This window comes from Chionomys nivalis, chromosome 10, assembly GCF_950005125.1.
Source record: "Chionomys nivalis chromosome 10, mChiNiv1.1, whole genome shotgun sequence".
In the NCBI taxonomy this organism is placed as follows: Eukaryota; Metazoa; Chordata; class Mammalia; order Rodentia; family Cricetidae; genus Chionomys; species Chionomys nivalis.
Genome location: NC_080095.1, coordinates 4,373,016 through 4,396,982, shown reverse-complemented (window position 1 = coordinate 4,396,982; position 23,967 = coordinate 4,373,016). Strand labels below are relative to the sequence as shown.

Here is a 23,967-nt window from a genome sequence, read left to right as displayed (position 1 = left end):
ACTGACTTCTTTGGTGAATTGATTTACTAAAAATAACAAAATTATCATCGTGAAAGAACGTTAAGTGGATATTTATTATGTTATTCTTGACATTTCCTGTAAAAACAATAGGAAGATTACTCAAAGACACCAATATGATCACTGTAGGGATCAGGCACTTAAATTTACCACTGCCTACCTGCTGGTGGTCAGGGACTTGTGCCCTGATGCTCCTTGTCACAGAGAAGAACCCTGCTGGCTCCTATCACGGCAAACGAATGGTTCGGGTCCTATCCCTTCTCAGTCCTGGGTTAACTGGTGGCATCACCACTGGGCCACCAGGATTAACTACTTTCCTAATGACCTACTACCAGCTTTCCTCTCAGTTCACCCAGGACCTCATCCTCATGCTCGAGGGCCAAAACAATTTGCTGGCTCTGTGGTGTTACAGAACTGGCAAGGATTAGATCTACTAACCGTAAAGAATGGTGGTCACTTCTAGAATATCAGTAAAGATGTGTTACATTCATTTACGCTGTGGAATATTTGTTTAGTGATGCAAAGATGTGTGGCATTCTTTTATGTTTTATTTGTTTAATTCTGTGATGTTACTTTTCCTGCCTAAAACACCTGACTTGTCTATTAAAGAGCAGAATGGCCAATAGCTAAGCAGAAGAAAGGAGAGGTGGGGCTGGCATACAAACAAAGAGAATAAATAGGAGGAGAAACCTAGAAAGTAGGAGGAGCAGAAAAAGAAGAAGGAGAGGTGGACACTAGAGGCCAGCCACCCGGTCAGCCATGGAGTAAGAAGAAACTAAAGATGAAAAGAATAAGGAAAGGTAAAAAGCCCTGAGGCAAAATGTTATTAAAGAGAAACAGGATAATTTAAGTTTAAAAGCTGGCTAGAAACAAGCCAAGCTAAGGACTTCAAAGGTAAGAAGTCTCTGGGTATTTATTCAGGAGCTGGAGGGCAGACCACCAAAGATAAAACAATAAACAAAACAACAAACCAACTAGAGTGGCCTTTGCTTCATTCTCAGGGAGAAACGTTGCTTCTATGTTGACCAATTAGGTATGCTAAAAGACAAGATCTGACAACTCTAGATATCTCCAAAGAACAGCTCAGTGTCTCTGGCTGATGGATTGTTGATAGTCCAATATGGAAGTGGATATCACCTTTCTTAACCCCCTTTCTCCTCCTTAAAAATACTGACAATCATAATCCAGTTTTGTCTTACATATTTAAACTTATTTAAAAAATTGTATGAATGTAACATCCTAAAAAGCAAAAGGAACAAATTCCAGGTCACATAAATATGGTGATAAAGTTGCAGAAGTAAAACAAATGTACGTCAGAAAGAGGTAAGGTGTCTGCCCTTCACAGTGTGACTGTAGCAAGCACTGGAGAACTAAGTAAAAAGAACAGCTGCAGCCTGAGATAAACAACTCACCTGTGTGGGTCCTTCTGTGCCTCTGAAGCTCATCGCTCCTTGTGAATCTTTTGCCACAGAACATCCAGTTGCAGATGAAAGGCCTTTCTCCAGTGTGCCAGCGGAGATGTGCTCGGAGGTGAGAGGTCTTGCCATACACTTTCCCACACCCTTCAATGTGGCAAACGTGCTGCTTCTTCTTTCCTGGTTCACTGCTGCCCCTAACAGAAGAAAAGCAACACCATTACACCCCAAACTCAGCTTCTATCTGTGCCAAAATGGTACGCCTCTACATGATTAGAAATTTCTTTTCTGAGTATGTCTGCACATAAACGTGAGAAAATTGTGCATTAACGAAAAAATAAAATATGCTCATGTACTACATAAAAAAACTCCCATGAAAATGTGGCAAGTCTCAGAATTTATGTCTACTACATAGTTCTGGTTGCCTGGACTTTATAATCTCCCTGCCCCAGTGTCCTTAGCGTTGGAGTCCAGGCATGCTACTGACACTTGGGGAAAGAAAAACAAAACTCGTGAAAATTCTCCTCTAAGTACCAAAAAGCCTGCTAACCAAGATGTGGGACACAAAGACCCACTGGTAGCAGGCCAGTGTGTCAAGGAGTTCCATGAATACCTCCCAGCAAAACCAGTACATTATAAATCTAGCTCCCAACCATTGTTCAAGAGTCTCCGGTCATGGTCCTAAGAACAAATAACAGCAAATATTCACTCAATGACATCTATAGAAGTATATAAGAACAGTTGGTCTCCTTCCCTCCAACCTCCACGACAAGTTAGAGGGCAGTACAGCCTCCCAGTCAAATTGCTATCTTCCAGAGAGGGGCAATGTGCGGTATTTCTCACTCTACTGCCAGCACCTCCTGTTCTGAGACTGAGTTCTAGCTGGGGGTGGTTAAAAGGCACCCAGTGCCAATCCATGGACACGAGCTCCACATTAATCGGGATATGATGAAAATGATATGGTCCGAGCGCTTCTGGACCTTCATCCACATAGTTCATAAATTAGAGCAACCAAGCTGGGAAAGGCAAGGTTAGGAAAACAAGACAATAATGCTGTCCCTGTCCCCATCATTGCCCAATTTCCCAGCTAAGAGCCTTGATTCCAAAATTCTACCCAGAATAAGTCCCGGATCTTCTCAAAGAAGCTGACAATCTGCAAGAAAGCTGAAGTTTAACTGAAGGGATCATTTTCCAAAGGAAACCAACTGCTGCAAAGCACCTAGGGCACACAGGGCAGCCGGAGATAAGGCTTAACCACAGGCCGGCTAGTCCTGGGAAGAAGCAAGTAGACAGGGCCAGGGAGCTTTCAGATGTGAAAAATGTCAAATATACATATGCTCCCAGACATCAACAAAATGATAATCCTTCAGCTAAACTAACCAAGAAAAACAGACTCAATTAACTCACTCATAAATGAAAATCATTATCAAGCTCATGAAAATAGAAAGGATCTTAAAGGAACATTAGGGATAAATCTGTTATTAACCACTTAGATGAGGCAGATGAGTTCTCAAACAGAAAAATCTGAAAACTGACAAACAAGCAAACAACCAAATACAAATTGCCAATCAAAATAAATCTGTAATGAAAAGAATTAGAACTACACAAAGCCTAGGTTCAGACAGCTTTACTAATGAAATCCCATCCCCTAATACATATCATTGTTTGCTTTTGAGACAAGGTCTTCCTATACATCCCTGGTCATGTATAAAAAGAATTGTACACCATGACCAGGAGGATTTTATCATAAACATGCAAAAATGCTGACTTGTACTGACTACTTACGTTACAACTAGATAGAATTTCCTTAAAAGTTCATGATCATTATAACAAATGCAACAAAGTGTTTGTCATAATAATCCTTCTTTGATTAAAATGAGAAGAAAAGAGTGTCCTCAATTTGATCCAGGGTTCTACAGCTGGAGTCATAAAGGTGACAAACTAGATGACCTGCTCCCAAAACCCAAACAAACAGAACTTCAGAGTAGAAAAAGAAGTAAAACAGAGCTAATTTTTTCACAGATATAACTGTAGATATAGAAATCACTGTTTTTAATTTTTTAGTTTTCCTCTCCTTTGACTCTCCTAGGAGCTCCCCATCTCCTTATCCAGTCAACCAGATAGAGTGAGTTTTGTGCTGGTCAACTATTCCTGGAGATAGGGCCTGCTCTGGAGCACAGCTGATATACCCAGTGCCACTCCTTTGGAGAAAACTCATTTTCCTTGGCTAGTAGATATCAATTGCAAATAGCTTCTTGGTTAGGAAAAGCAACCCATTTCTGCTCCCTCTTCCCATCTGGCTTGAACGTGTGCAGGTCCTGTGTATGTTGTCAGTCTCTGTAAGTTCACATGTGTACTGGTCCTGTTATGTCTGGAATACACTGTCTCCTTGAGCTCACAGTCTTTTGACTGTGTGACACCTCTGGCTCACACAGCCTCTCCTACATCCTCTCCACATACATCCCCCAGCCTTAAGTAGAGGAGTTTGATGAAGACATCCTATATAGAAGTGAGTTCTCCAAAGTTTCTCCCTACCTGCACACTGTCCAGCTATGGATCTCTGAAGATTCTCTGATGAGCACTGAGGGAGGCACTCACCAAAGGTACAGCAGTCAGTCATTAGGAGTCACTTCACTGCTCTGTTCCCTTAGCAGACTAACAGTAGCAGGTTTTCCCTTAGGCTCATGTGCTATCTAGTCTCAGATCCTTGGCCACTTGATAAATTTCAGCTATGGGTTCCATTTAACGAAGACCTTCAGTACAATTTTTAAAAGTGGCTGATTGTGACAGAACATTTGTGCCCCTACTATGCTAGGGTATCTTATAAGGTTGCAGTGTTTGTAGCTGGGTTGTCTTTCCCTTGCAGCATGCAGAGTATTTTCTAGTACCATGAATGCTAATCAGGAGTGAAGCTTCTTATTAGGTACCAGTTTGACTTTTATATATCCAATGACGAACTGTCTTTAGAAATGGGCCTTATAAATAAATTGTGTAGAGCAATCAATAACCTTCAACAGTCTTTGATGTTTAGGGATTTGATGTGACCCTTGGGTTACTAACTCAACAAGATGTAGGCTGTGAGCACCAGTATGTGCCTACTGCTGGCACTGACGGTATTACAGGAACATAAGACGTCCAGCTGAGTCGTCGTCTCCCTACTAGTTAGGGGCTCCACTTAAATCCCTCTTATACCTACCCACATCCCAATGGCCTTTAGTGCTGGCTATCCCTCTCCATCTTCCCTCCTTAATCCCCCTGTTCTAGTCGCCCCTGTATTTCTCCATAGCTTTATCTTCCCTTACACGGGAAATTATCTCTTCTTCCCTGGTCCCTTACTCGGTACTTAACTTCTGTGGTGGTTTGGATTGTACACATATTCTGAAAGTTCAGAGCTAACAGCCACATATAAGGAAGAACATGTGCTATTTATCTTTTGGGATCTGGATTACCTTACTCAGCATGATTTTTTTTCTAGCTCCATCCATTTACCTGCAAATTTCATTTTTTAACTGCTCAACAATATTCCATCATGTAAATGTACCACATTTTCATTATCCACTCATCAGCTGATGGACATCTGGGCTGTTCCCAACTTCTGTCTATTATCAACAGAGCACAATAAACATAGGCGAGCAAGCATCTCTGTAGTGGACTATAATCTTCGGGGATATAAATGCTTAGGAGAGGTAGAGCTGGATCTTGAAGTACATCAATTCCCAACTTCCAGAGGAATCTCCATACTGTTTCCCATAACAGCTATACAGGTTTTCACTCCCACCAGTGACAACCCACTTCCCTCAATCCTCACCAGTGTGAGCTGTCGTTTGTTTTATTAATCTTGGCCATTTTGACCAAGATAAGATGAAATCTCAAGGTGGTTCTAATTTCCCTGAGGGCTAAAGATGTCGAACATTTTTAAAAGTATTTCTTAGCCATTTGAGTTTCAGTTTTTGAAAACTGTTTAGTTCTGTACCCTGCTCTTTAATTGGGTTATTTTCTTGATGTTCAGTTTTTTTAGTTCTTTATATATTCTTGATACTAGCCCTCTGTTTGTGTAAAGCCGGTAAAGCATCTGAATGACAATGTCCTTTGCCACCCAGAAGCTTTCCAGTTTCATGAGGCCCCATTTATTTTTTAAACCATTTTACTATATTTGTGCGTTCTGCTTGCATGTATGTCTGTATAGAGCCTGCATGACTGATGGCTGTGAAGTCCAGAAGAGGGTGCTGAATTCCCTGGTACTAGAATTACACAGAGCTGCGAGCTGTCCTGTCTTCCCAGCTCTGAGGTCCTATTCATTAGTCACTGGTCTTATGTGTGCTCTGCTCAGAACATCCTTTTTCTGTGTCAATGAGTTAAAGCCTAGTCCCTGCCATCTCTTCTATCTGACTTAGGATATCAAATCCTATGTTGAGGTCCTGGATCCAACGGGAGCTGAGTTTGTGAAGTGCAATGAATCGGTACCTATCTGATTCTTCTACATGCAGCCATCCAGCTTGACTAGCACCATCTGTTGAAGATGCAGTCTTTTTTATCCCAGTGTGTATGGTCTAATTTATAGAAATCTTCAATTTCTTTAAATGTGTATAAGTGCTTTGCCTGCACATATATCTGCACACCACATGTGTGCTACGAAGGCCAGAAGACGGTGTTCGATCCCCTGGGAATGGAGTTACAGACAGGTGTAAACTACTATGTGGATGATGGGTCTTGAACCTGAGTTCTCTGGAAGAGCAGCCAATGTTCTTAATTGCTCAGCTATCTCTTCAACCCAATAGATATAGAACTCTTAAGCAACCATTAAGAAAACCACAAGGAGAGATCATCAACATTCCACAATATAAGATCAGTACACAGAAGTCAATGTGATTATGTACACTTGGAATGAGAAATAAAAAACGGTTTCATTTATAATAACATCAGGAAGATTTAACAGGAATAAATTCAACAAATGCTAAGCTTACACTCTTTAAAAAAAACACAAAATACTGATGAAATAAATTAGCAAAAGTCTAAATAAACAGAAAAATGCTCTTTTGTATGACCTGAAGACCCAATACTGTTGTCACTACCCACAAACTGACCTGCACTTTCACTTCAACTCCCATCAGAACACCCTTCTCGTCTCCATAGAAACTGACAAGCTAATGCTAAAATTCACACAGAATCCCCAGTGTTGTTAAACACTTAATGCAGTTTTGAGAAATGGAAGCTAAAATCATTCAAGAGGAAAAGAAACTTCAGTAAATGATGCCAGGTGAACCCTTCCTTCATAAAACATTTGAAAACGGAACTAAGAATTATCGTATCTAAATCTCAGAGTAAAATATGTAAGATTAAAAAAAAACCAACTATGAACATTCCTTAGAATTGGTAATGGATTCTTCACTATGAGATCAAAAGCAAAAGCAAACAAAAATTATACTTCAAAAAGTTTCGTGCTTTGAGAGACACAATTTTGACCGTGTATGTTCATTCCACATACTAGGAAACAATACTTCCAAATCATGTCCTTGTGAGATCTTACACCCAGAATATATAAGGAACTATTCAGTGATTTTTAAAAAATGATGCAATTAAATGTGGAAAAAGGATCTAAATATACATTCTCTAAAGATACACAAATGATCAAAAACCACATGAAAAGATGATCAACATTACTAATTACTAAGAAAATTTCAATCTAAAGCATACTGTGATCCCTTTCAGACTGATTATTAAGCTGACTTTAAAAAACAAAAAATCAGGCAGTGAAAAGGCCTAGCAATTCTACGATGAAACTGGAACCTTCTTCATACAGTGCTGGTGGGAATACAGAATGGTGCAGCCACTTTAGGAAATAGTGTAACAGTTCCTTAAATGGTTAACCAATCACCATACAGTCAGGCAACTCTATTTCTACACACACACACACACACACACACCGAGAAATAAAAACTGAATGTCTGCATGCACACTTTTATATACATGTATACAGTGGTCATAGTGGACAATAATGGACAATTCTGCTGTATATCAATGGAATAAACAAATATGATACATAAATATACTAAATATTCCACACAATGGAATATTATTTATCATAGAAGAAATGAAGCATTGATCATGCCATCACAAAAATTCAAATACTGTCTGATTCTATTTGTATGAAATGTCCAGTATAGTAGAATCTATAAATACAGAAGCCAGTTTAGAAGAGCTGAGGAGTTTGGGGGACAGAACTTTTGTGAAGAAGACAACAGTGGTTTAAAACACTGTAGTGACAGCTGTATGGCTGTGGCTGATTCCAAACTACTGCAATGTATACAGCAGACAGGTAAACATCATGGCACAGGAGGTAGCTTGAATCAATAAAGGCGTTTCAAGTTTTTACCTAATAAGTGAAAAAAGAAATTCATTTATTAAAAAATTATATAACGCAAAGCAGAAGACTGCTCCTCAAACAGCCCAATGTAACAAGACTGCATTCCAGCTTCTGAGAGAATGCTCGGAGGCTCAGGTGATAGAAGTGGGCACTGACTGTTTACTAATTCCAGAAAGCGAGGGTGAGAACAGCAGTTACCTTCCTTCTCCTTCCCTACAATTAGGACAGGAGCAGGCAACTCTTCGGAGCCTCTTGCCAGGCTGCACCTCTGCATCCGAGGTCGACTGGCCTTGCTGCAAATGCACTTGTGTGAGTTGGTCAGGACTAACAGCACCTATCGTTGCATTGGCAATCCCTCCAACCGCCACCGTCACAGGAGCTATCGTAGCTTGCTGGACTTTCACTCCATCCTGTCCTTGCTGCTGACCTAAGAGAAAGACAGAAAAACAGAGCATCAGAATGCCTCTTATTCCTAACGAAAGGATGAAAAGAACCTCCATGTGGACATGGAGCCCCAAAACCAAAAGAGTTAATTGTTTATACCAAGCTAACCCTTCCAAAACATACAGCATTTACCTTAGCCACTCTTTTTTCATCTGCGGAGATTATATATCAACACTGTGAGGACTCATAGATATCTGAAAATACTGACCCTAGGTGGAAAATGCTGTGTCAATACAAACCATCATTATTACTTACAGTCAACAACATTATCTGAAGAAAATGCAGGAATAAAAAATAACCAGTATAAAGATTAAATATTACAGACATTTCTCATTTCTAAGCAAACAAACACCTTCTTATTAATGACTTTTTTTTTTTTAGAATACAAAAAGAATTAAATGTTCTCTTCCTTTATTTTGTTGAAACAGGGCATTACTATGTAGCACAGGCTGGCCTGGAGATCACTACATAACTCAGCTGGCTTCAACTCAACAATCGTCATGCCTCAGCCTCCTAAGTGCTTGGGTTACAGGCATACCACCACCATGCCCATCCTAAGAGATTTAAATGCAAAATCAACACTGACATATATACAGTCATTACAGCAAACACATTTTTTTCTAACTTTGGTCTTGAACTACGTCAAGTATGTACTAACTTTGCTTCTTCACTAGAGAAACTATGAAAACTGTATAATATGCCAGTGTTGTAGGATATTAGTACACTGCGTGAAGATGTATTTGCTGTGATTGGTGTAATAAAAAAGCTGAAAGGCCAATAGCTAGGCAGGGTATACAGGCAGGATTTCCAGGGACAAAGAGGACTCTGGGAAGAAGAAGGTGGAGTTGCCAGCCAGACACTGAGGAGGCAGCATGGGCAGTACAGAGAAATGAAGTAATGAGCCATATGACAGACTGTAGATTAAAGTAAATGGGTTAATTTACATTATGAGAGCTATAAAGATTTGCATTGATATGGATTTTGGTTTATTGATACAAATTTAAGGTCAATTTTGCTATATGTATACGTATTTCTGATCTTGATTAAGGTATTGTTTGTGTAGCTCATTTAAAAATGTAATGGATAATTAAAAATACAGGTTAATAGAGAGTCATCTATAATAGTCAAGCTTGTAGTCATGTTAGTTAGATTTTCTAAGTGTACTTCAGATGGATAGATATTCTTCAGATCTTTCAAAGACTACAGTATATGGCACTTAAAATGTTTTAAGAACTTAGGACTTTTCATGACAGTGAGACACATCTGCCCCTGGCAGTATCAATCTACTTCAAGACAAAGATAGGCATTGAAGAGGCTCCTTACAAAGTTTCCTAGCCATTTGGACAAGAAACTGCTCTTGCCTGGACTGTTTGGTGTTATGGTATATTAACTGGACTTGCAGGAGCCACAGAAAAATGACTGCTGAACTTGCCTAATGGTGAGACAGTCCTTCAGGGTTCCTGCTTCATAAAAGAGTCTGCCAGACATTGTGCAGGACACAGAAAAAAGCGACCAAAAAAACTGCCAGTATAGGTGGAACTGTCTTTGAAATTTCCTGTTTTATAGAAAAGTCTGCTGGATACTATGGGCCTGCAGGCTGAAGATGGATGCCCATCGGTACAAAAGAACTTTAGGTAACTGTCCAGGCATCAAGATGTCTCTGTCAATTCTGGAGTTTAGGAAGTTGCTTAAAAAGTACTTCCTGTTTAATTAGGTAATATTATATCATTCTAGGGTCTTTGATAGAGTTGAAGAAAAGAGTTGAGTTTTCCTTAGTTATGATAAAAGATAAAGTAGATATAATATAGTAACTGTAATTCTTGCTTGATATCTGTTTTGTTATATGTAATTTTATTATGTTAAAGTTAAAGCCTTCCTTTTTATTTAAACAGAAAAAGGGAAAATGGTATGGGAAGTCCTGTATATGCACTGCTTTTATTGGTTAATGAATAAAGAAGCTGTTTTGGGCCTGGCAGGGCAGAACAGAGCTAGGCAGGGAAAGCTAAACTGAATGCTGGGAGAAAGAAAGCAGAGTCAGAGAGAAGCCATGTAACCCTGCTGGAGACAGACACTGAATGGAACTTTACCCAGAAAGCCACAGCCATGTGGCAATACACAGATTAATGGAGATGGGTTAGTTTAGGATGTAAGAATTAACCTGACATACACTTAAGCTATTGATCAAACAGTATTGCAAAGAATACCGTTTCTATGTGATTATTTCTGGGATGAGCAGCGGGAATGAACTAACAGCCTTCCTACAACATTTTACCTTCTCAAACATAGAACAAAAAGTCATCTTTGGCTGACTTGTACATACTGCACATTCCAAATTTGTACTATTGTAGATATATATGTTACCTTTAAATGTCTGTGTATTTTCAGAAAAAAAAAAAAAAAAAAAGAGGACCAAACACCAATGAAGACAAGTAGCCCATGTGATGATCCAGGGTCTCAGAATGTCTCTGTTGGATTTTCCTCTCTATAACTACTTAAAAGTTGCTAGCTGAAATGGTTCAGTCTCACAGACACTCAAGCCAGGGTTTCAGATAAGCACTGTACTTTCCCATTACACAGTAACTGGACAACAAAAGATACAGCTAGCTCTCCTAGGACTTGACCATTATCCCAATTTTCTCAGAGTCCCCTTAAGATGCTGCTAGCCCCAGATAGCAGGAAGTAATTTTAAGAAAATGACACCCACATCCCTAAGCGGCATGGTGGACAGTTTTTGGTTGTTAAGTGGGTTGTGGATGTTTGTCATCATTTAGAGAGGTTGGTTTCAAATTCTTACTGGTCAAGGTAAGGGGAGAAAATAAGTAAGAGAGGGTTAGATTTAAAGATCTCTCTCTGAAGAGAAAAAATGGGGATATGGGAATGATAGAATAAAAGGGTAGATTAATCTACTTTTAGATTAAAAAGCAAATACTATTCTCAAATATTTTACACTGGTATGAATTTTTGTATATTGACACAATTTAAGATTATTTTTGTTGCACTGTGTATATGTTTCTACTCTTGTTTAAGTACTTTACCTATGCAGCTCATTTAAAAATATCATGTAAAGTTCTAGTCCTTGAAAGCTAAAATTATAAATCATTTAGGATAATTAAGAAATGCAGGTTAGTAGTTTGTCATCTATAACAATAAAATTTGAAGTCATGTTAGGTATGTTTTCAAGATCAAACAGAAATAAATTTTAGATAGACAGATGGTCTTCAAACATTTCAAAGACCTACAGAATATGGCATTTAAGATGTTTTAATGATCTAAGGCTTTTCATGACAGTAAGATATGTCTGTTCCTGGCAGCACCAATTTACTTCAAAAAAGGATGATGGACATTGAAGAACCTCCTTATGGAGTTTGCTTTTATCGTAGCAAAGTTAGTCACTGGACAAGAAACTGTCCTTACCTCAACTGCTGACAGTACACTGTTCAAATTGGACAAACAAGATGCTAAAGGCAACTGCCAAACTTTGCCAAGTCAAGGTAGGACAGTCCTTCAAAAACTTCCTGCTTCACAAAGAAGTCTTAAGATATTCTAGGCCTGTAGTTTGAAGATGGATACCCCAACATGGCAGAGGAAGCTTAGGTTTCTATAGTAAGTTGCTTGCCCCATGTTTCCTGTTTACTCAGGTAATATTATATCCTTCTTGGGTCTCTGATAGAGTTGAAGATGAGATAGTTGTATTTACAGTTTTCCTTGTTACCAAGTTCAGAAAAGAAACTCACAAAAGAGATATAAGGTATATAAGACATAAAAGCTTAAATGGTTTATCTAAGAAAATGTTTTGAGATCTAAAAAAACAGTTTTGGCAATCCTGTATAATAAAGGAACTTCTGGAGGCTCATAATCCCTGACTTCAAACTCTACTACAGAGCTATAGTATTGAAAACAGCCTGGTTTGCGTATAAAAACAGACAGGAGGACCAAATCGAAGACTCAGATATCAATCCACTCACCTACAAACACCTGATTTTTGACAAAGAAGTAAAAAATATAAAATGAAAAAAAAAGAAAGCATATTCAAGAAATGGTGCTGGCATAACTGGATATCAACATGTAGAAGAAAGAAAATAGATCCCTATCTATCACCATGCACAAAACTCAGGTCCAAATGGATGAAAGACCTCAACATAAAACCAACCACACTGAACCTCAGAGAAGAGAAAGTGGGAAGTACACTTGAATGCATTGGTACAGGAGACCACTTCCTAAATATAACCCCAGTAGCACAGACACTGAGAGCAACAATTAATAAATGGGGCCCCCTAAAACTCAGAATCTTCTATAAAGCAAAGGACATGGTCAACAATCAAAACGACTGCCTACAGAATTGGAAAAGATCTTCACTAATGCCACAATCAGACAGAGAGTTGATCTCCAAAATACATATCAATTATGAGAGTTCTCTACCTCAGAGAGTTGATATAAGGATAATACGTACAAATCTCTTGCTATAGTTCATGGCACAGAACTGTTCACAACACATTAGCTGATGTCACCCTTAGCCACTGAGTTGGGTGGCACTACAAGGATGCACTATGCTGGAAGAAGCAAACACAGGCTTAAAATAAAAGTGCTTATTTTAAAACTGCACTTGCAGTACTCTGAACATATGAAAAACTGAAAATCACAAAGTAAAAAATATGACCTTTTCTCAACAAATAAACCTGAGTTGACTCTCCCATCCAAATTAATCTCAACTTCCACTGTTAACCCACGACACCTCGGTTCCTTAGGGGCACCCACGGCTAAAACACAAATACAGGCATCCTTCTGCATCCAAGAGAGCTGATTTCAGAACTTCCCTCTCCATCTAACACCATACGCTGAAATCTACAGATGCTCGAGTTGCTTAGACAAAATGGCATAGCTTTGTATAATACCCATCACACCATCCCCCCATTAGTTTTAATAACCACTAGCATACGTATACAACATATGCAAGACATTGTAATACTGTATTCTTTTGTTAAAATCTCAGAAGTTGCTGGGTGTGGGGCATACACCGTTCATCCCAGCCCTCAGGAGGCGGATCTCTCTGAGTTCACAGCTACTCTGATCTACACAATGAGTTCCAGGACATTCAGGACAGCTAGGGATACACAGTGAATCCCTGTCTCAAAAATAAACACAACCCACAACAAAAATGTTAGCCGAAGTCATACATTGGTACCCTGCCCCAAATACTTCACCCAAGGGTTGGTTAAATCTTTGGCTTGAGCCTGAAGATACAGTACGCTGAATGTAAATTAAGAACTATGATAGAGTTTCAGGAAGTTCACAATGTCTTCACTTTTGAATAAGTACATACGGTAAAGTGACCCAAGTGAGATCACAGCTGTGAAGTCAGCATTGCACACTCAGGGACTCTGTGTTCTTATCCCAAAGCAGTCACCTGGACCTCCCTAAAATTCATGTCTCTTACCAACTTCAAGAATCATTTCTGCCAAGTACTGTGATGCATATCTTTAATTTTAGCATTAGGGAAACAGATCTCTGTGAGCAGGATGCCAGCCTGGTCTATTTAGCAAGTTCCAGGCCAGCCAGTGTTACCGTGAGAGAAGGGTGTGTGTGTGTGTCTTTGTGTGCACGCACGCGTGCCTGCCTGCCTGCTCCTCTCTGATTTTCTGTCTCTGTTGTCCCCCACTCTCACACAGACACACACACTATTCTGGGGGCTGGGGATGAAAGGGCTTGTTTTCCCAAACATTCAATCCCCACTGCTAGTCCCCACCACTCAGAAAGAAAAGGGGACACTTTTGATGATCAAGTTGTGTTTTTATATGTAAAATCTTATATTATAAGCCAATATACAAATACAAAGCATAATTACTATGCCTCATTGTACCTTGAGTATTTACAAGTTTTAAATATTCCATAAAAGAGTCAGGTGGTGCTGTAAACCTTTAATCCCAGCACTCAGGAGGCAGAGGCAGGTGGATCTCTGTGTGTTCGAGGTCAACCTGGTCTATAAAGCGAGTTCCAGGACAGGCTTCAAGCTACACAGAGAAACCCTGAAAATAAAAAAAAAAAAAAAAATCCATAAAAGATCCTTGAAGTATGACCTCAGCTAAGCAAACCCTCAAACTACTTTCATCTCTCTCTAGCCGCTCACCATACTTCTAAATGTTGAATTCCAAAAAATAAGTTAGTTATGTTCACTGTTTACATATTTCGCACCAGCAGCAGAACCTAACACATACCCACTCAGTAAGACAGGCTAACAATAAAGTTTAAATGTCCCATTTTGGTCAATGATAGTCCTACCGCTTTATGAATTTCAACACGTTATTTTTTTTTAGCTGTTCCTACTTCTTGATTTCTTGAACTAATCTCACTAGATCATGATCCATCGGCCTCAACCTCCCATTTGAGTACTAAGAATATAAGTACAAATCAGCAAGCTCAATTGAGGATACCTCCTCCCCCCAAAAGTCTACTGCATCCAATGACTGTGGAGTTAATGAGCTACTGTAGGCTAAAGACATGGCCCAGCAGTTAAGTATGTGCTGTTTCTGTAACCAGAGTTCAGTTCCAAGCATCTGTGTCAGGTGCTTACCAAACACCTCTATTGGCCCAGTTCCAAGGGACCCAAACACCCTGGTTCTGGCCTCCAAAGGAAGAACACTAATGCATACAACCCACATCCCAAGAAAATTCAAAATAAAATCTTTTTTTTTCTTAAATGAGAAGATGAGAGGATATTACTGCATAAAAACTATTTCATTTATCTTTATCTTTTCTCTTCTTTTCATGTTTTTTGAGACAGAGTTTCTCTGTATAACAGTCCTAGCTATCCTGGAACTCTGTAGATCAGGCTGGCCTCGAACTTAGAGATCCACCTGCCTCTGCCTCCCAAGGGCTGAGATTTCAAAGCGTGCACCATCACCGCCTGGCCATTTATCATTTTGTGTCTCTGCCAGTCTAAGTAAACCGTTCTTCCAGGAGGCGATGGGTAGAGAAGAATGCAACCAAAAACATTCAAAGGGTGTGCAGTAGTTTAAATGCAATTGGCCTCCATAAGCTCAGCAGGAGTGATAATATTAGGAGGTGTGGCTTGGCTGGAGGAAGTGTGTCACTGTAGGGGTAGGCTTTTCTCCTTAGCTTAGCTCAAACTACACCCAGTGTGATGAACAGACCTGTTGCCTGCCGGTCAAGATGTAGGGCTCCCAGATCCTTCTCCAGCACGTCTGTCTACATGTCATAGCTTACTGATAATGGACTAATCTTCTGAAAATGTGAGCCACCCCAATTAAATATCCTGCTTTATGAGAGCTGCCGTAGTCCTGGTGTCTTCACAGCAATAGACCCCACCTAAGCCAGGGTGCTATTCTGAACAGAGCCCCTCCATGCTCGCTGTCCACGGTTGACTGTAGTAGTGCACATGCAAACTATTCCACCACATGGACCTCATTTCTACTCACAGACTTTCTTCCAATGACGATGCAAGACGTTACATGGTTGCTATGCTTCATCTGCGCTGCTTATCACTCCATCTGACTCTCTGCTCTCTGGGCTTTCAACTGGTCGGAAATGTCCCTTCTCTCGGTTTATCTTTGAACCAGCATTTAAACCCACATTCTTACAGACTTATCTGTTTTCTTTGTTCTTTACCACTCGTTCTCTTCGCAAACTATTCACTAGGTATGTCTCCTATCACTGCTAAATATCATGGCAGAAGTAACTGACAATTCATCTGTGTGTAAAGATATTCTTCAATGTAACTATACTTGAATCCCGGCCCCCTCCCACTTTGCTGTACTTTCCGGCTCTCTCTTCATTCTGACCGCTCCACTTCACTGTCCTCACTAAGCTTCTCTCTCCCCTGAAACTCCCCTGCTGTTCTCTAGGGTTCTGCTTTCTTAGTTTCTCCCTGTGAGAGTGCTCTCACCCACTTTCACATTTACTGTCAGGCATAAGCTAATGCTTCCCAATTCTATCCCTTCTACTCAGGTATCTCCTAGGAGATTATCTGTCTGTCACTCTTGTCAGGAAGCATTCCCAAACAGATTCCTCCGAGGCAAGCTGTCTAAAAACCAGACAAGTTAACCTAGCTCTTTTGACTATCCAAATAGGAAATCTGGAAGTCCTTCCCACCTCCCCTCTATTTTTCCATCTCCTACAACAGAAGCTATCATTTAATACCTACCGTGAGGTAAGAAATTTTTCCACATTTTGCATACTAACATCCCAGTGAACTTATTATTGCTGTCCCCGTCTTCAGATTCAAATATTCAGGTTTTTAGGGGTATGAAAACCACCCAATTTCACAAAGTAGATATGAAAAAGCCAACTCCAGAGACATCTTTATTTTACCATACAAATTGCTTATGTTGGTCCATAGTCCCCTTGAGATACCTCTTCAAAATATCTATTTGTCCACATTCTCCGCCCTACTGGAAATTAGGACAGGCAGACCCCTGACAGCTTTCATCAGTTTTGATCCTTGCAATACCCCTATTGCATGTCTAGTTCCCCCAGTCCGTGAGCCCCACATGCCAGGATTTCCACCGACTGACAGCTTCTCCTCTTGGCTCTCCTCTACTCTACTCATGGCCACATTCAAAGGGCTCCCGTTTCCTGTCGTGGCTCTTGTGTCATCTTCTTTAGGGCTTGGACTATTCTTCTACCCAGCATCTCGGTCTTCCATTACTCACGACAATTCAATGTTCATGCTCTCAATTATAGCTCTACAATCAACCATGGCCCAAAGGGAACAAATGAAAGTTTTAAAAAGGTACATTGTATGATTCCTGTAATAGTAAAAAGCTACTGGGTTAAGGCCTTTTAAAGACAGCAACATACTGCTGAGAACAGGCTTTGGCAGCTTAGAAAAGCATAAAGAGTTAATGAGATTCTGTGGTGGGGGAGTAAAAACAAACAAAACAGCACCTGAGGTTTTTAAGTCTCTTTTGCATAGTGGAAAGGTATCTGAGATCCTAACTTGAGAGAGGAGGATTTATTTTGACTCACAGATCCAGACGCTTTAGTCCATGGTGTTTCTGGCTGATGGAGGTGGGTCATCTTTCTATCTGTTGTTTCATTGGTTAAGTAATAAAGAAACTGTCTTGGCCCCTTTAATAGGACAGAAAATTAGGTAGGCGGAGTAGACAGAACAGAATGCTGGGAGAAAGAAGCCGAGTCAGGAGTCGCCATGATTCTCCCACTCCAGACAGACGCAGGTTAAGATCTTTCCTGGTAAGCCAGCTCGTGGTACTACACAGAATATTAGAAATGGGTTAGATCAATATGTAAGAGCTAGCCAATAAGAGGCCGGAACTAATGGGCCAGGCAGTGTTTAAAAGAATACAGTTTCCGTGTAATTATTTCGGGGCATAAGCTAGCCATGCAGGCGGCCGGGTGCCGGGGACGCAGCCGCACCGCTCATATTACAACAGAGTGGCACCCAACGTGCTAATGAACTCCACGTAAAACCTGAGAGGGCTTAAAAAGGACACAGAGAGAATTTAAGACAGCTTTTTGCTGTTTCTGGGTTGCATGCGGCAAAGAAATTGTCCTGACTCAGCAGCAGGAAAAAACTGGCTGTTTTAAAATGCCAGCTTTCTGGACTGTGCCGCCATCGCGATCTCTGTCTGGCTCTTGCGGGAGACAGAGTCTTTGAATGGAGCATTTGGAGTAAAGTGCTACAGCTTGCTTGATGGCAATGTGGACTGCTGTGTGCCTGGAACTGTGTGTGACTCAGGGGCACCAGATGGCTCTGAGGCAGGAGCGGCTCAACTCCGCCATGTTGAACTGTGCTGGTCTCAGGCAGAAACTACCGTAATTACCATAATAACAGCGCAGTTAAGGTTTAGACTGAGCCGGACACAGGTGGTACAGTATTACCCCTACGTGGTGCAACTTAAGTTTTTAAGAACTGCTTAACATTTTAAGAAATGCTCCTGAAAAAAAAAATTATTACAGATTCACAATAAAACAGATTCAGACGTAAAAGACCTCTATGGGTCACAGTGTTGGATGAATGTACGTAGGCTTGAGAGAGAGAGAAAAAAATATATATATAGAGAGAATAAAGTTAATGCCCTTAAAAAGGGGGGGATTAAGTCTTTAAAGAGACAGAGTACAGATAGTTATAGATTAAAAGAAATAAAGAAAAATAAGCCACATAAAAATGGAAAATTCACAGAGAGTCTGGATTCTTTGTATTATTGTGGTTTCTTTAAAATTTTTGACTGTAAAGGAGCTAAGTACAGAGAGACATTTTATTATATGGGCTGCCAAGCTAAACCAGAATGGATATAAGGGTGTTATGATTTCAGAATATGGGTCTAAGGATATGATGCTTTGGAGAGGGTCTTCTTTTGTTTTCACAGAGGACGAGACCCTGTTAATTGCTTCTATCCCAATATGGTATGATAGACCACGCCCTCCTGAAAGGTTGCTGTGAACACCCTCAAAAAATTGCTTCACTCAACTGCCCACTGAGATGAACCTGGCACACAGGTTATACCATGAAAGACCTGAATAACAGCGCCCCCATTCAGCAGGAAGCAGTTTGGAGAGAAAAAACTGTGCCCATATTCCCAAATATTGTTTATAAATGTTCTTTTACATTTAAAGGGGGAAATGATATAGGTATGAATAATTTGCATTGGTTTGGATTTTAAGGTCAATTTTGTTATGTGTATATGTATTTCTGATCTTGATTAAGGTATTGTGATTGTGTAGTTCATTTAAAAATGTAATGTATAATTAGGAAATATAGGTTGCTAATGGATAATCATCAATAATAGTCAAACTTGTAGTCATGTTAGATTTTCTAGATATATAGAGATATATTTCAATTAGATAGGCATTCTTCATATCTTTCAAAGACTACAGAACATGGCATTTAAAATATTTTAATAACTTAGGGCTTTTCATGACAATGAGACACGTCTGCTCCTGGCAGTACCAATCTACTTCAAGAGGAAGATGGGCATTGAAGAGGCTCCTTATGGAGTATGATAGCCATTTGGGCAAGAAACTGCTCTTGCCTGGACTGTTGCATAAACTAGACACAGAGAACCCGCAGAAAAAGGACTGCTGAACTTGCCTAAAGGTGAGATGATCTTTCGGGGTTCCTGATTCATGAAAGAGTCTGCGAGACATTCTACAGGACACAGCAGTAAATGACTGAACTGTCTTTGAAATTTCCTGCTTCATGGAAGAGTCTGCTGGATACTATGGGCCTGAAGGCCAAAGATGGATGCCCCAACGGTACAAAAGAACTTTGGGTGACTGTCCAGGCAGCGAGATGTCTCTGTCATTTCTAGAGTTTGAAGTTTCTTATTTCTTGTTTACTTAGGTAATATTATATCCTTCTGGAGTCTTTGATGGAGTTGAAGAATGGATAGATAATTATAGTTTTCCTTAGTTATAATAAAAGATAAAATAGATATAAATATTGTAACTGTAATTCTTGCTTGATAACTGTTTTGTTATATGTAATTTTACTATGTCAAAATGAACGCCTTTCTTTTTTGTTTAAACAGAAAAAGGGGAAATGATGGAGGTGGGTCATCTTTCTATCTGTTGTTTCATTGGTTAAGTAATAAAGAAACTGTCTTGGCCCCTTTAATAGGACAGAAAATTAGGTAGGCGGAGTAGACAGAACAGAATGCTGGGAGAAAGAAGCTGAGTCAGGAGTTGCCATGATTCTCCCACTCCAGACAGACGCAGGTTAAGATCTTTCCTGGTAAGCCAGCTCGTGGTACTACACAGAATATTAGAAATGGGTTAGATCAATATGTAAGAGCTAGCCAATAAGAGGCCGGAACTAATGGGCCAGGCAGTGTTTAAAAGAATACAGTTTCCGTGTAATTATTTCGGGGCATAAGCTAGCCATGCAGGCGGCCGGGTACCGGGGACGCAGCCGCACCGCTCTTATTACAACATCTGGCCCTGTGGTCATGCAGCATGCCATGGCAAAAGGACACGACAGAAGAAAAGCATTCACTAATGACAGACCTAGATGGAGTTTTTAATGAGGCAGGAGAATACTCCTGGAAGGAGATTATGGATCCTGGCTTCTCTCGTAGCCTGTCGTTGTCCCGGCTCTGGTGTGGATGGCTTTGTTGTAGCGTGTCCAGTGAAGGTGTGCTGAACTCTTCCTACCCCTAAAGGCAAAGGGTGAAGCCTCTAGAACTGTGACTTATTTTAGTGTTTTCATTATTTCAGGCATTTTTATAATAATGGAAAGCTGATGAACATAAGAATGCAATCTACAAGTGAGATTTATGCATTCAAAAAGCTTCTGAGTACCTGTTTATGTTTGATGTTTAACGCTCTAGGAAAATAAAATCTGATCTAAAACACTTACGTGTAAGGATAATGAGGCACTTACAACATGCACAATAAAACAATGCACAAAGCACAGCTAAGCTACATAAAGTGATTTACAATAGAGAACAATGATAAGGACGCATTTAAAAGCCTAAACCCAATGTAGCACTCTGTTAAGGATTTAAAGTTTAAAAGATTGAAGAGATAAGGAGCAGAAAATCCTCCAGGAACCCAGCATGATGGTATGTGCCTATGATGTATAGCTGTATTCCAAGCGTGGATGCTGAGGCAGGAGGATCATGGGTTCAAGGCCAGCCTGGCCTACATAGCCAATTCCAGCTCAATATATCATTACAATTCCCATTAGTGTTGGAGGAAAAACAGGAAGGGTCTTAATCAATTTAAATGATCTAGATTAGAGAAGGGAGACCACTGTTAAGCTATGTCGCCCCCTCCCATTCAATCCAGAGAAGAGCTGCAATATGTCATTCATGCTTAAGGAGCTAACTAAATTGTTGGAATGAAATTCAACATATTATATTTAATCATTAAATGCTCTCTTCTAAAGCACAGGGAAAATATACAGATTTTCCAAATTTGTACACATTTACTACCCTGAGTAGTAAAACACAGATATGAATCTAGGTTAGCCAGAATCCAGAGCTGTGAATTCTTTTTTTAAAACGGCTACATTCTTTCCTTGAGAACTGGGGATACTATTTGAGGCTTGGAGATACAAAATATCTCTAGGCATATTACCTGCCTATCAAAGCAGATGTCTAACGACATTCCTCCTCAGAATATCCCTAAACTAGGAAGGAAAGCACCCACGTAAAAAGCCAGGCATGACTTTGGCTACATATACATAAACCCTAGCTTGCGGGTGGTAGGGTGGGGAAGACAGGCAGAGCACTGGTACTCACTGGCCAGCCAGTCTACCGAATCAGCGAGCTTTGGGTTCAGTGAAATAGTGTCTCAAAAAATAAAGAAAAGAGCAACTGTGGAAAATACCTACCACCAACACCTCTGGCTTTTACATGAAAATGTGCACATGTGTATACACACATACAAACACACCTATAAAATGGATGCAAGGGCACACACACAGAGTCAAAACAAAAACACTCCTTTTTTACTTCTAATTGTTTCTACTTATTTCAACTCAGTACAGCCTCCTCTCAGCCATGGTCCATATTGAGCCATCTACAATCTAAATATCATGACAAATATTCCACAAAAGGAAGACTGAAGGTGACCTTTAAAGATAGATTTTAAACTCCTCCTGTTAAGACAAGAATTCTCATGGCCTGATCCTCGTTGTCAAGATCATATAACGAGTACCAGAGTACTATGCTTAATGCCCTGATGACATCATGTTATTAAATGGATCTATCCTTTGACCACAAAGGTCCTTTCTCTGTCGATATGACTAATTTCTAGCCACACAAATACCCTCAATGATTACATGCCAGACTCCTATGTTCTCACAGGTTTTTGCGTTTGAAGGCATCATCACACTATCTTTATAACTAGAATCTCAGCATCCCCAACAGACCTCACCAAACATGTATGCTAGAAAGCTCTCTTCTCACATCAGTTTCTGTAGCTACTGCAACACCTGCACCTAACAAGCTCAATACTATGAGACGAATAAACACAATCACTCCAAAGCCTTTCTGTGTCAGCCCCAAGGCATCACCTTCTCTGTCTTGAAACTTCTCTGAAGTATATCCTATACTTGCGAACTCTCAATCACCCTATTTCAGTAGCTGAAGGTTTGGCTAGGATTCTTAAGCTTTATGGAGTAGAATCATCCTGCTGAAGTTTCTGTGGTGGTAAAAATGTGCCACGGGGCTCCCAGGATGGCTTAAATAGTAAGGGAAGACCAGAGTTCAATCCCTAGAACCCAGGTAAAGATACCAGGCATGGTCGTGCATACCTGTAATCTCAGCGATAGTGGGGTAAACACAGGAGGATCTCTTTGTCTTGTCTTATGAGTGGGCTGTAGGCCAATGAGACCCTGTCTCAAAGGAGGTGGACACCCTTTCTGAGGATGATACCCGAGGTTGTCCTCTGGTTTATACAAATGAACACACATATGTACCTGCACACACATATCACAAAATACATGCACATATGTAGAGAGACAGTAGAAGAAACCCCGAGTGAGCACAATCCTGAGTGAATATGCATTGCTGTTGAAACAGGCATAACCATGGCAAGGCCTCAAAGGACTCAGGCCCACTAGCTCTGGCCAAGTCATTCCCCATATGGCTGAGGTTCCTCAAGGTGAAGCTTTCCTCAGGAGTCCGAATATGAGCTACTGAGACTGAGGGATGAGTGCAGCTGAAAACTAGCAACTCCAGCTTCTTCCTCCAGAATGTTTACAGCCCAAGACTGCCAGCCTACAGAGACCTCCCACTGAAACTAGCCAACTCCTCCCCGTGCCGCATCTGATAACCATGCTGAGGCTCTAGCTTGCAGTGACAGTAGGCAGCACTCCATCAGAGCGCACACACCCCACAGGACTTCAGTTTTTTCTGTCCTTTCTTCCTCAACGTCCCTTCTCAGGGTTCCAGGATCCAAGCCAAGAAGAACCCAGCATGCATTAAATAAATAAATAAATAAATAAATAAATAAATAAATAAATAAATAAATAAATAAGTGGGAGGAGAGAAAGAGAGAAAAAGCAAGAAAGAGAGAATAAAAATAAACAAACACGCACTGCACCCGTGCTGTGCAACACAGCCTCTAAACATCCGTGCCTCCTAACACTAGAAATGCAGTGGGTCAGTCACAGAATGAATTTATCTTTTAAGTTTTACCTTAAGAAGCCACATTCCGCTAGGGATGCTACACTTACTGTCCCACGTATCCTCTTAGTGCTCGTACTACCTAATACAGTGGGTATATGTTCTGTTCTTTACTTCTGCCAGAGAAGTTTCCATTTGTCATGGCTTAAGTTTTTCCTTCTGTTCCTCAGAGACTGAGCGGAGCCCTCATTCAGGTTCTCATCCTTCAGCACTTCCAACTGTGCCCCTTGTCACCTTCCCATTCCACCACCATTTCAATCCATCTCTATGAAGATGCCTTCTAAATTCAGAATGCTGACTTTCTGACAGCCAATCTCCAAGGTAAACCGAGCAGTTTCAAGGGGATGCTGGACTACTCTTTAGGATCACAAACACCAGAACTCAAGCTTGTTCTAGGTTCTTCTTTTTTTTCTAAATGCCATTTCTTCAAATTTTTACATTTAATCCAGGCGTGGTGGCACATGCCTTTAATCCCAGCATTTAGGAGGCAGAAGCAGATGGATCTCTGTGAGTTCGAGACCAATCTGATATACAAAGTGAGTTCCAAGACAGCCAGGGCTGTTACAGAGAAATCCTGTCTCAAAAAACAAAACAAAATTTACATTTAATTGTGTGTGCG

General features: G+C 40.3%; 1 protein-coding gene across 1 annotated transcript in view; it reads right to left on the bottom strand.

The window, feature by feature from the left end:
• The window catches only part of Sp4 (Sp4 transcription factor), a 65,119-nt gene that overhangs the window by 16,957 nt on the left and 24,195 nt on the right, over positions 1-23,967 (bottom strand). The window contains exons 4-5 of the mRNA XM_057782695.1: positions 7,996-8,224; positions 1,431-1,630 (exon numbers count right to left, since the gene is read on the bottom strand). Coding sequence (XP_057638678.1) covers positions 1,431-1,630; positions 7,996-8,224 — 429 coding nt within the window. The remainder of the gene's footprint in view (positions 1-1,430; positions 1,631-7,995; positions 8,225-23,967) is intronic.